Genomic DNA, 13766 nt, shown 5'->3' on the forward strand with positions numbered 1-13766 from the left:
TGGATTCCCCCACCAACCAATTTCTAGAAAATCAACACGGACGCAGCTTGGAACGAGAATCGTAGCATGGGCAATTGGAAAGGAGAGGTAATCAAAGCAGAATGTTGCAACATCGAGGACAAGGAAGATGTTAAAAAGCTCTTGAAATTTTGGCTATATGCAGTGGGCTACGAGCAATTCGTCCCTTAACCAAATAAGATACCGATATGACTACAATTTTATAGTCCGTTGTGCTAAAGATAAAGGTGTAGTTTCAATGACCTATATAAGAGGAGAGAAGAAAATAGTGACTCATGCTTTGGCGAAAAAGCGATGAATAGTGAAAGCGGAGTGGGGGGATTGTATCCCCAACTAGCTCAAAGATGTACTAAAGTGAACATATACCTTTCAAGTTTATTAATGTGTTATTTCTCAAAAAAAAAAAAAAAACTTTGGGGTTGCTAATGTTGCTTAAGGATATCATATCCTTTGAATTTATATTAATTTTATAGTGTTACAAAACAAACTATGAGAATTACAAATATACTTAATCAAGCACTTAAAAAAATTCGGCTTTGCATTTATTAACCACCAAAAACTTGATTTGGAAGTAAAGAAAATGAAGATTGAAATGAGCTTATTGGAAATGGAAAATCGTTTTGTGATAAATAAGAAATTGAAGCACCTTGATATATGACAAGTGTCCATTATGTACAAGGTATTATGCACAAAATACAAAGAGTAGGGAGATTAAAATGAAAATTAAATATTTACCTTCCAATCTGTTTGGCACACAAAAGATTTTACTAAGCAGATTCATCTTTCTTTACAGCAGCAGCATCCACCACAGACTTGAGCCATCTTGATAGATTAATCAAGAATGGAGTGTACACAAAATAGCAAGTGATTATCCAGCTGATTATCCCCTGCATTACACCAAAAAAATAATAAACTTCAAGATTTTCGGGGAAAGAATTTTTTTGCATTTTTCCCATCAATTTCTGATCTGTGTTTTTCATCGCTTACCTCCCCAAAGATCTCCACATTCGCTTGTGGGTAAGACCAGAGATGGAAGAACCTGCATAAGCATCAGATCAAGAAGAAGAATTTGGTTCCTGAAAACAGGATCATTTTGTCTTTTAATCAAATCACTTAAACTACTAGGGGTGTCGCATGATTTTCTGTAAGTTCACTTGAGTAAACTATCATTGGCCTCCATGGCGTACTCGGTCGGGGCTTGGAGGCGGGGTAGTTCATCCTGTTTTTGTTACATAAGGCTGGTGTTCTTTCATAGAAGTGGGAAGTTTCAATCTTTTCAACTTATTCTACCTTATATACTATTCTAATAGGAACCAAAGAAATATATACATAACGAAGAAAATACAGAAAGGTAACCACCAAGTAATTTGAGATTCTTCGACCCTCCTCTCTTGAGACCATTAAAGCCTAAATCAACTAAACCGATGCCTACCTTCATCTACTTCCACTCCCCCTAATTATAACCAATAACAACATATCCTTAATACCTTAATAATATCCCTGATTGCCACCATAATAGCGTTCCTATCATATTCTCATTCTTCTTGTATTAAAATAAATAAGGTCAAAACATACTGAGTTCATCTGCTTTTGGCTCTCATAAAGTTTTAACCCTCATATTTTTCTCTATAACAATATACTCCTCACAGATGTAATATAACAATTAAGTCCTTGATGTTCAAATTTCATTACAAATTCTACCAAGTAGCGAATTAGGTATCCAAAGCAAGGCCAAGTGAATAAATTAGATGAACCTCACTGTAATCCGAACTCAAATGTACTCCAATCATACACTCATTCATATGGCTCGTTCGCTTACAACAAAATTTCTAACATCAAAGAAAATAACCATTATAAGACTATGTTCTGAACCAAATTGTTATAACCAAAGTAAATCAACTGTAAGACTGTGTTCTGAACCAATAAACATCATCAAACTATAGTAGATGAATAGAAAAGAATTCACATACTTCATAATGGGAATCTCAGCGAGAGGACAGCCAAGGCCAACAACACAAGCCAGTGAGAAGCCAAGCAACGAGCTATCAAGAAATGCCCAAATCAACTCAGCCCCAGCAAACAAAGCATATGCCTCTATGTTGTCTGCCACTCCAGCTTTGTACATTTCAGCACTCAGTTCAATAAACAAAGCCAATGCTCTGATCAATAATGACAAACAATACAAGAATCAAGCACCGAATACTTTGATCTCCAAGTTTCTACTCAGGAAATTTAGTGAAAGAACACTCACATTAGGGATGCTACTGTCCTGCCCAAACTCCCCTCTGAACTATTTCGTGAGAAATTTTCATCTATGTAGAGTTGCATCAACCCAACAGTGGAGTAAAACAATCCCAGCAAGAAAGGAACCTAGTAGCATTAAGATTCAAAAACGATGGTGGAATCATCGCGCATCCTACGGATTGATCGAAGAGTTCGAATGGAGAATAATTAACGATAATGAAAACCTAATATCGAATTCGAATCCCGATACGACAATCTTACCCAGATGTTGGTGTGGAGCGGGCCGACGTCAATCGATCCTGTTTGATAAACCACGAGATTGACCCGCGAATGGAGTCCGTCGAGGAGAGGGCCTAAAAGAAAACCTGACCCGAATAGGGCAATGGAGATGGAGGGCCATGTGGTTCTGAGACTGAGGCTTGTTCTTCTGCTCTCGCTTCCATGGCTGCAGCGAGGTTTTAGCGGAGAATGTTTGGAGATCGAACGGAAAGGGAATTGGGGAAATTGGAGATAGCGGGAAGAGCCCAGTCCGTAGATTGATTGCATTTTGGGTCCAATGGATAACAGAAATGTTTGAAGAGTTCTTCATCGAAATCCCGAGAATTCTTTGAATTATGGTTTTAGAAGCTGTAATATTTACCATAATTGATGTATATGTTCATATGTCCGATGAAGATATATCCGATCCCTAACTTCACAGGTTGTAATCATATTTTTGGAAATTATATGATGAAAATTATAAATTATTTTCTTTTAAAATTATAAAATGAGAATAAATGTTAGTTAGAATGAATAATTTATTTGTTTAACTTTGACTTGTTTGATAACTGCCTATCGTTTCTTTAGAAAATTACTAATGAAAGAAGTTTAAGTCTCCATTTTTAATACTTTTACTTATACTTAAATGTTTATGTGATATATTAATTAAATTTATTTGTATAGATTTTAACATTAGAAGGAGGTAATCAAGTAAAATAAGATCTTAAATGTATTTCTATTTCGTATGCTTGTCTCATTGAATTTTTTAATATTATTATTTTATTTTATTAGTCTATTTTTATAGATCATGTCAATACCATAATATCATTTATTAGTCTAATTGATACATTATGATAATATTAATACTAAATTTAAAATTAAAGGTTGAAAGACTTATTAACTTTATAATAATTTACTGACTAAATAGGCCCATTATTAAATTTGCATTCTAAACTCTCAGGGAAGAAAAAGATAAATGCTTATCTCATATATATAATTAAGAAAGAAATAATTAATAATAAACCTATTCTAAAAAGTTAATTAATAAAAAACAAGTAATTAAAATGAAAGGTACCGGCGGCACATTTTCCCAGGGGACTAGTTTTCGACGTGTCGATCTAATTCAGTCTTATCAGACTAGACCTAGACTAGTACCTGTCAGATTGTGAACCAATTGTCGTTTGGAAGCAGCTATTTGTCCCACATCGGTCAGTTTTAGTTATATTTAACGCTTCAAATCAGGAGGCGCTAAAACCATATGCCGTCCCTTCGGGGACATCCGATCAAATTGGAACGATACTGAGAAGATTAGCATGACCCGCACAAGGATGACACGCACAAATCGAGAAATGATCCAAATTTTTTTTCTAGCTTTGTCCCTCCACCCAACCGGATATTTACGAATATATCCCTTCCTTTTGACTGTATTCCAACGTGTCTTTTACAATTATACCCCTCATCACTTATTCATTCAAAACTTCGGCTGGGTTGAAACGCAAAGACAGAAAGGTAAAAAGGTGCTCACAGTGTTTCACATCACATCTTTATTTTATTTATTTCTTTATTTTTATCTACGTACTTTATTAATTTATATACCATTAAATATTTAAAAATTTAGCCACTGATAATATTGGGCAACTGTTTCAAGTGAATATTGAGTAAATTTATTCTAAAGTTTAATTTGATAACAAGTTATTCATATGAATATAGTTTGATTTGTTAAAGTATTAAAAAAATACTAATAAATTAGAATTTAAATAAATATTTTAGTCCCTTAATATTATTTTCCATTTAATCCTTCTAAAATTTTAATTTAGTTTCTTACACGTAACCTTTTTAAATTATATAATTTCTTTTTTTTAAATAAATTATATAATTTCATTTGATATATTAAAATTAACCAGTAATGTTATTGTGACATGATATATGAATTGGTGGGAAATAAGAAATAAATTTAGAATTTAAGAGATTTTTTTTTAAATTTAATTCTTCCTCCCAATTTTCAAGAAATTTACCTAATTTTTTTTCCCTCCGTTTTCTTTAAGTAGTTTTATTCCTGGTCTAAATTTTTTTCAACTCATTCAGTATCGCAATATGCAAATTTATCATTAGTTTTTTTATTTTACAAATCATTCATATGTATTGCTAAGAACAAATTGAAGCGACTATCATGAGATTTGAATACATTCTCTATCAATTTATCCTAATCTATTTGGACCGATGAGCCATCCGATTTTATTCTTAAAGATGATTTTAACATTCATGTTAGAGATAATACACAACTTATCATTCTAATTATCGGTGGTTCAAACTTTGATCTCTAGTAATCATTGAACTAAACAAAATATTCTTGTAACATGTAAAGTATAATAATAATCATATCATTATTTTAATATTTAATAGTTTGGATTATTGCTATCTACAAATGGAAACTCAAACGAAGAAAAAAAATGTACCAACTGCCTTATTCATGTAGAGTAAATGTGATATATTCATATTGAGAATTTTCTTTTTTAGATAATACTAATTCTAAAATTATTTTAAAAATAATATAAATAAATAATGCTCCCAATAGTCCCTTTGCCAGTAGGGAGAAGGTCGTCACCGACGACCTTCATACGTGGCGTAGCATGTTGTCTCTTGACGTATAGTATGTCGAATCTAACTATTTTTTTTTTAAATCGTCTCACCACACTTGCTAGTCCAAGTCATTTTTTCTTTAAAAAAACAAACTTTAAGTTAAATCTAACAAACCGTTTAAAATAATCTAACAAAATCTTAAAACAAACTAATTAAAAAACTAAACATTAAATATTTAAACTAAATATAACTTAAAAAAAAATAGATCAAATGGTAATTCGAAACGGCCTTTTGAGTTGTCATTTTCTCTGGTTCATTTTTCATCAATATTGTTGAGAATAGACCTCATGATACAATTTGATCTAATTTTTTAAAGTGGTTTAGTTTAAATTTTAAATGTTTAATTAGTTAAATCAATTTAAACAAAATTGGTTTGTAGAGTTTGTTAGATTGTTTTTAAACGGGTTGTTATGCAGTTATATTTAGTTTAAATTTCGTTTAAAAAAAATCTTAGAAAACATTGGGACATAGGAGTTTATTTATTTATTTTTTTAAGAATTGATTGCAGGGATCGATGTGTAACACGTGGTGCAAATGTTTGGTTAGTCGTCTTTAAAAGAGTATATGCTACAAATTTAAAAGAGAGAAACTTACAACTACTCCACCCTCATGTTGAAGTAGACTTTTCAGAGTAATTTTTTAAACATGATTTTTTGAATAATTTGTGAAAAGGTTTCATTCAGTGGCATTATTTTTGGATTTCTTTCATAATTTCCTTAAGCATTAATTATTTATTTTTGGTAATTTTGTCACATGGATTTATTTGAAATTTGTGATATATTTGATCGAGAGATTTGAAGGATTGATTGTTTTCCTTATCTCATCGCCTTTCATTTGGCTAGTCTTAATTTTGATTGATAAATTGAATATTTTCCGGTGAGTGATTTTATTCTTTAAATATTGAAAGGTGGTTTAGACAAACGGATCCATATTTTCCTTACTTACTGCTTGATCCTTTGTTGGTGAAAACTGAAAACAAATTATTTGTTCTTTTTTAGTTATATATATTGAGAACGTACTTCGAATGAAGACGGCGAGCTTCATAAACCGTTGTTGAACACACTGAATCTGACACAAGGGGAGCATGTGCACATAGATCGTCAAAAGGATTGGAGCAAGGGATTGCGACATAAAAATAAAGAAGGGAGTTCTTTTAAATTTATGCATAAGAGAATATGTATTGTGTACTAATCTTTTGATGATCTATTTTAAATCTCTGGGCGTGGCCTCGTGGAGTAGGTTGTGAAACCGAACCACGTTAAAAATGTCGTGTGTTCATCTACCTTTTTAGCTTTCCATGTTTTTAGCATTTTTACAAGTGAAATTAATTTTCATTTATACAATAGAAAAGTAAATTTTACATTCATCGTTATCATCCCATCAAGTCATTAAATAACTTGGAAAATTAGGTCGTTTCAATTTGAAAAAAAAAATCATTGATTGTTAAGTTGTGGGTCCCACATCTCTTACGAGAAATAAATAATAATAGTTGTAAAGCATGGTTAATAATAGGCAAAAATACATTTTTGGTCCTGAGCTTTATAGTAGGTGTCAATTTGATCTCTAAAGTTTTAAAATAAACATTCTCTAAGATTTGGAGTAGGTGTCAATTTGGTCCTTAAGTTTCAGAATAAACATTTTTGGTCCCTGAAGCTTGAAAATTTGTTCTAAATGGTCCCTAAACATTCTCTGACCGTTAGTTGACTTAATGGAAAAATGACGTAGCGGTGACTGGACTTTTTTAATTTGCTTTTTGTGAGTTGGAAAAAAATATTAATTTTTAAACAATTTTATTAATTTTTATTCCCTTCTCTCTTCTTTTGATCTATTCATCTTCTTCTACCATCCACCGTCACCCATCGTTGCCCTCGACCATCGTCGTTGTCCACCGGGCAGAGGGAGGAGCTCTCCCTCGTTCCAGAACTGGAATGGGGAAGAGAGGGAGGAGCTTTCCCTCTCTACCGTGGGCAGCAACATCGGCACGACGGTGGGCGACAATGGCCCTGAACGGCGACATCGACGATGGTGGCGGTGGACATCAGTGATGGTAGCAAGAAGATAAAAAGCGAAAGAAAAAAAATTAATTAAAAAATGACACCTCACAAAATTTTTTTGTAAAAGTTTAATATTTATTTTACAAACTATTAAAAAAACAATTTGTAAATGTCCAGCCACCTGTTAATTGCTACGTCATTTTTCCGTTAGGTCAACTAATGGTCAATGAATGTTTAGGGATCATTTAGAACAAATTTTCAAACTTTAGAGATTAAAAGTGTTTATTTTGAAACTTAAAAACCAAATCGACACCTACTTCAAATATTAGGGACTAAAATGTTTATTTTGAAACTTCAGGGACAAAATTTGTTGGGTGTGTTGCCCTAAGCTCGTAGTTTGTATTTTGTAAAAACAAATTATATTCAATAAAGTTTTATTCAATAAATTTGTTGTTGAATTCATAGCATTGCATTGTCCAAAATCCAATAAACTAAACATCCGAGGTTATTTTAGTGTAACCGGGACAGTATATGTACTGTGTATATATTTGATATACTCCTGATATACGAGGTATATATTTGATATACAAGTGGATAATGTCTCGTGAATAACCTAAAGGGTCTATAGTATATGGATAAGGCTGGGTACCTTATACTGACAACACTATGGATACGACCCACTCTGTAAAGGTTACAGACGACTCGATCCAGGTCGTTCGTGTGGAGACATGCGAGTGGGGGTATCCTATACAATGAGTTTGTATAAGACCGGACCACGAAATAGTCAATCTTTAGATGTAACACCGTTAACTAATAGATTGCTGTTTGTTAGGATGACCAGACAACTCGTTCTCAATCCTGAGTGAGTTATAGACTCCTGCCCGTGAGGGCTCGTCCTTTGATCTGTATGGGTGAGAGTGGCCCAAGTTGCCGACTCAATATTCCTACCATTTTGGGGACGAGACCGAGTGGGGAGCTGGGAACATAACTTCACAAGATGGAATTCACTCGTCCCCGACTTTAGGAGAGTAGGTGAATGTTCTCTTAAATGCTGACTCCGGGACTTGAACAAGGGGCCCCACCCTCTCATTGGCCCGAGAGGGACTTTCAGTTATTGGTCGGACCATAACCGGGTTGTTCATTAGAGGAGTAGTGATATTTAAGGAGTAAGATGTAACTCAGGGGTAAAACGGTAATTTGACCCAACTTGAGTTACGAGCACTCGTGAAAGATTGACTCGTCATTAATGATCGTATATCCATGGACACGAAAACATTCTGCAGTGAGAAAAGTGAAACTGCGAGTCTTTAGTGGAATGACCCGTAGTTAACGAATCTTGATTAACTCGGTCAATGAGTTTGACCGATTAATCTTGCATCGTTGGAGCTTCTGATCTGTAGGTCCATTAGGTCCCCTTGCTAGCTCATAACGAGTAAAACGAAGATCAAGTTTTTGGAAGAGTTTGAATTGTTCAAATTACTTAAGGAATTATATGTATATTGATACATTATAATATATAGTTAATTATGTGCATAAGATGTACATTAGAACTAAGAGAATATGATTTAATTAAATATGAGATATTTAATTAAATGTTAAATATTTAATATTACATTTAATTAATTAATTATTAATATTAATTAATTATTAATATTAATTATTTATTAATTGATTAATAATTATTTAATATATTAATTATTAACTCCCTGCAATATTGTAGGGAGTGGGGAGTTATGTGACGTGGGGCCACGTCACTGGTTTTTGTGGGATTGGATAACTGTTCTGGAAAGAAAAGAACAGAACAAAGAAAAAAAGCAGATCTCCCAACTCTCTCAATTTGATCTCTCTCAAACTCTCCCTCACATTCCATAGATTTGCTCCCACAAGCACGATCTCGAGACCCAAGAGGATAGCAAGGAAGATCGTTTGGTGGTGTTCGTTGGGAAATCGTTGAAGAAACGTTCTTCAAAGGTAATTTTTCCCCTATGTTTTTCCTTCTTTGCAAATTTATTTTGTTTCTCAAATGTCACGAACAACGGTCCGCTTCCGCTCCGGGATTTACATCCCTTCAATTGACACCTACCTCAAACCTTAGGGACTAAAAATGTATTTTTCCTTAATAATAGAAAAAGGTTCCCAGTGTACCGAGGTGGGGGGAGTGGGTTGCGAGTCTCCCATGGAGATTTTTACAGTTTTCTTGGTTTTGAATAGTAGCGGAGTGACAGTGATTATAGTTTACTTTAGTAATAGAGGTTTGTAATGTAGTCATACACGTTTTTGATTTTTGATTTTTATTGAGATTGGGTCGGTATTCATCGTCAATACAATATCGAAAAAAATGCATAGAATTCAAGTGAGATGTGAAAGATAAAAAGAACGAAGGGAATAATCGACATGCTTTTTCAGCCCCAAAATTCATAATCAAAATTTCATCACTACATTAAAGACTTTTTTTTTTTAATATTTGAGTGGATAGATTGGTACCCAAACTATATCGAGTCTCGAAGAATAAGAAATTTGAATGGATTATTATTAATTTTTTTTAGATGTATGATTCCATTGTATTTGTAATTGATATATGTCAATTAGTTCTAAGCTATGCTCATATCGATATATGATTTTCTTCACTAGCATACCGATATATGATTTTCTTCACTATGAAAAGGTTTATTGTGATTAAAATCTATTTAATTAAAAAATGGAAAGTAAAATTTTATTTAAGATTATCGCACTGTTGTTGTAATTAAAATATTCTTAGGTAAAAAATAGAAAGTGTAATTTTTTTATATGCTTTAATGGAATTACAAATTGTCATGAATTTGGACTATTATAACGTGATATATTGATTAAATTAAAAATGATAACATAGCATTGCAGGACAAGGAGAAGAAGATAGAGATTTGATCCTATCCAAAGTTCTTGTAACTTGTAGGATTGGTGGCTTTGACATTTTGATAAAATAGGAATTCATAGGATAAAGAGTGGGTACAAGCTTTACATGCATCTAAAATGTAATGAAGCTTCTACTAGCAATATTCATCGAGGTGAGCTTTGGAAATCTCCTTCAAAAATAAAGATTTTCCTATCGAGAGCAGCTCATAAACACATACCAACTGCTCACAAATCTATATTCAAGAGGAATTGATATGTTACCTGCTTGTACTCTTTGTGGAGCCAAGTGTGAGAGTTCTACTCATGCCCTCTTCTTCTGCAAACGAGAAATTTGGATTTATGGCAATATCTCTCTGAATCCAAATGAAAAAAATTTGGTGGTTGTTACCTGTTGGGCTATTTAGAATGATCGCAACTCTTTCCTACATGGAAATCAGACATCCCCTCCTCAAATAAAGTGTGAATGGATAAATTCCGATCTCAATAATTATTTAAGGTATCTTGGAGGGCTTAAAATTGCAGCTTCATCCACCTACTCCCGAATTGAAGTCAAGACTCATTCTCAGATGGCAATCCGGCTAATTCAAGCAGATTTATGCAGCATGGCTGATGAACAAAATTGGTTGATGGAGATAAAATCCATAGCTCTAACATTCGATTTCATCTCCTTCAACCACACTCCTCGAAAATATAATTTCTCAGCCCACTGTTTTCCAAAATGAGGAGTTTCTTCTCATTCAACCACGTGTTTCTGGCATAATTCTTTTCCTCGTTGGCTTCTGGATGTTGTACAAGGAGATTCGAGAAGAATATTGAAAATAGGTGATTAATAAGATATATATCATTTATTAATTTAATTAATATGTTACATCAATATTTAATAATAGTATTAATGACAAGTTAACTAAATAATTCATCCACTGTTTCTTTAAAAATTAAGGCCTCGTTTACTTGCTCGCAATTGTAATTAAGGAATCGTAATCAAAATTTTCATTACGTTTGATTATGTTTACCAAAATAAATGAATGAGAATTAAACGTGTGACCCACTCCAAATTTTGGAATCACTCATCAAAAAATGTGCAATCCCATTACACGGCTGAGTAATCTCATTCCAATTCCTTAATCGGTGGGACCCACAATACATTTTTTGGTAATTTGACAACCAATGTATTTTCTCTCACTCACGATTTTTTGCTTTCTTTTAGGTTATTTTTCCATATGCTCTATTGTCGCTTTTCTTCTCCTCGTTTGCCGGTTTGTATTATAAAATTATTTAATTTTAGATTGAATGGATAAAAGAAAGTTTATTATAATAAATAATGTAATAATAATATCAAATAAAGTGGAAAAAAATATAGACTTAAATACGAAATATATAATTTATTACTATTAAATAAAATAATATAAGTATAAGTAGATCTAAAAATTATTATAAGTAATTATTTTTTTAATATAAAAAATCCCATAAACTCCTTTTTAATTAATGTAATTTTATATTAGTTATAAATATATAAGGGTATTTTGGTAATCAGTATATGTCTAATTACGATCCTAGATGGATGTAAACATCATGAATTGGTTTCTTATTTCAATTCCAGATATGTTCAAATAAATAACATCAATGGAATAACATTCTCATTCCAATTGATTTCATTACAATTGATTTTCATTACTATTGATTTCTATTACGATTGAATGTAAGTAAACGAGGCCTAAAGATTTAAATGCAACGTTTATATTCATTGTACTAAAAAAATAATAATGATAAAGAAGTATTATAATTAAAAATAAAAAATCAAGAATGTAATTAAATTTTTGTTAAGAGTTTGAAGGCTGAATAGAAAATCACACAATTTTCGGAGGCCAAACGCGTGAAGGAAAAAAAAGTCATGGTTACTTTAAATATTAAAAATCATATTTAACTAATTATAAATGAAGAGTTAAAATGAACGGTACCTTTCGCGCACATTTTCCCAGGGGCCTGATTTCCGATGTGTCGGACTAGAGTAGTACTTGTCGGCCTGTCAATCAGTTGTCGTTCAGAAGCAGGTATTTGTCCCACATCGGTCAGTTCTAAATACATTTCATGGTTTAAATAGGAAAGTGTTAGCGTACGCTAGCGTCCCTTCGGGGGCGTCTGATAAAATTGGAACGATACAGAGAAGATTAGCATGGCCCCTGCGCAAGGATGACACGCACAAATCGAGAAATGGTCCAAATTTTTTTTCCCAACTTTGTCCCTCCACTCAACCGAATATTTACGAATATATCCCTTCCTTTTTACTGTATTCCAACGTGTCTTTTACGATTATATCCCTCTTCAGTTGTTGTGTTCAAGACTTCGGCCGGGTTGAAACGAAAGGACAGAAAGGTAAAACAGAGAGAGCTACACGCCTTTATTTTTCTTCTCTATTTTTTTTAATTCCTTATAAATGTATTTACGAATATAGCCCTCACGAGATGGTCTGCGTGCAAAAATCTATGGAGAACAAGGGCATAGTGGTGCAGCTAAAATAATAACAGTATATAAATTAATAGCTTGTGTAGCTAAAATGATATATTTTGGGGCTTCTTACTTAGACCCTACAGAAGTTTTTCCTAATTTAATTTTCTCTTAAGTGATAATCTCATGGTTTGTTTATTTTGCTTTGTATTTTTAAAATGGTTCAAATATTTTTTTAACGTGCAAAATCTAAATATCATATTATATTATGTTGAAGAAGTGAAATCTGTAATAGTAATTGTAAATTCATAAATCACGTGGATATTCAAAATATCATGAGAAATTACTTCAAAATATCATGAGGGCATTTTTGACATAGATAAATATTAGTTAAATATATTTATTTTTAATATCCTTGGATGAAACATATGACATGATAATTAAGACACTGAAGGATATGGTTTTTAAAATTTGAATACACAAAATATAATCCTTGTTAAAGAAGATATTTATCATACATTTCAAATACAGAAAACTTAAACCGAAGAAGTTCCTTTTTTTTTCTTTTTTTTCTTTTGTGGAATAAACTATCATTTTTTCTACACAATTAAGTAAGTGTTTGAAGAAAGAAGCAACTAGAGTTTTTGATTTCTTAATTACTTAAATCAAAATTTTATTGCACTATTTTTTTTTTTACTTCTTTTGATGCATTGGGATTTACTAAATTTGTACCCATCTTCAAGAACAATAAGAGATTCAACGAACGTACAAAATAGAAGTGTTATACACCACTATGTTGCTAGCTCCACATACTCTGATTCTTAAGTCAGAATTGAGGTCTAACGTGAAGCATAACAATCACTAAGGTTTTGTCGCATACCTTGAGGTTTCTCTTTTTTTTTATAGATTTCAGAACCCAAGGGTTTACAAGATATCTTCTCTTTCCAAACGGCTTGGGCCTTGGTAATAGCCCTATTGTAGACCGAACGGTAAAAGAGAATGGGAACCAGCCCAAATGGGCTTATCGATGAAGCACACAAATCAGGCACGAACGCTGGTCGGTGGACCAACAAAACCTGGACAGCCGACCACTAGACGTGGTCGACAGAGATCTGATCAGTTGAGATCTGATCACGTTCTTGGACCTGTGATGTCGTTTGTCTGTCGGGTCAAGCTTGGTCTTTCCATTACAATTTCCATTATAAATCACAAGAGTAATATATAAGAAAATAATAATAACGTGGATTACATTTATGTAGGAAATAATTTTATTTT

The 13766-nt window shown here is 32.6% G+C and overlaps 1 protein-coding gene and 2 non-coding genes across 4 annotated transcripts; 2 read left to right on the forward strand and 1 right to left on the reverse strand.

The window, feature by feature from the left end:
- Positions 1-599: 599 nt before the first annotated feature.
- On the reverse strand, positions 600-2913 carry LOC111023831 (insulin-induced protein). Of its 2 annotated transcripts, XM_022301308.2 has the most exons (5): positions 2524-2911; positions 2270-2388; positions 1989-2177; positions 1006-1057; positions 600-905 (listed from the first exon to the last, which is right to left on the reverse strand). In XM_022301308.2, exons 1-5 carry the CDS (start codon positions 2806-2808, stop codon positions 786-788), a joined length of 765 nt encoding a protein of 254 aa, XP_022157000.1. In that variant the 5' UTR covers positions 2809-2911; the 3' UTR covers positions 600-785. The 2 variants fall into 2 exon arrangements, with proteins under 2 accessions (XP_022157000.1, XP_087983164.1); XM_088127038.1 differs by lacking the exons at positions 600-905; positions 1006-1057 and adding an exon at positions 1780-1847 and having other exon boundaries at positions 2524-2913.
- Positions 2914-3783: 870 nt separating this feature from the next.
- Positions 3784-3884, forward strand: LOC148209843 (U6 spliceosomal RNA). Its single transcript, XR_015793353.1, has one exon. It is a non-coding gene; the product is annotated as a U6 spliceosomal RNA (small nuclear RNA).
- An 8285-nt stretch (positions 3885-12169) lies between these two features.
- Positions 12170-12272, forward strand: LOC148209844 (U6 spliceosomal RNA). The gene has a single exon (XR_015793352.1). It is a non-coding gene; the product is annotated as a U6 spliceosomal RNA (small nuclear RNA).
- The last annotated feature ends 1494 nt before the right edge of the window (positions 12273-13766 follow it).

This window comes from Momordica charantia (assembly GCF_013281855.1).
Source record: "Momordica charantia cultivar OHB3-1 chromosome 8 unlocalized genomic scaffold, Mcharantia_2.0 BLBB01000008.1, whole genome shotgun sequence".
Lineage (NCBI taxonomy): Eukaryota > Viridiplantae > Streptophyta > Magnoliopsida > Cucurbitales > Cucurbitaceae > Momordica > Momordica charantia.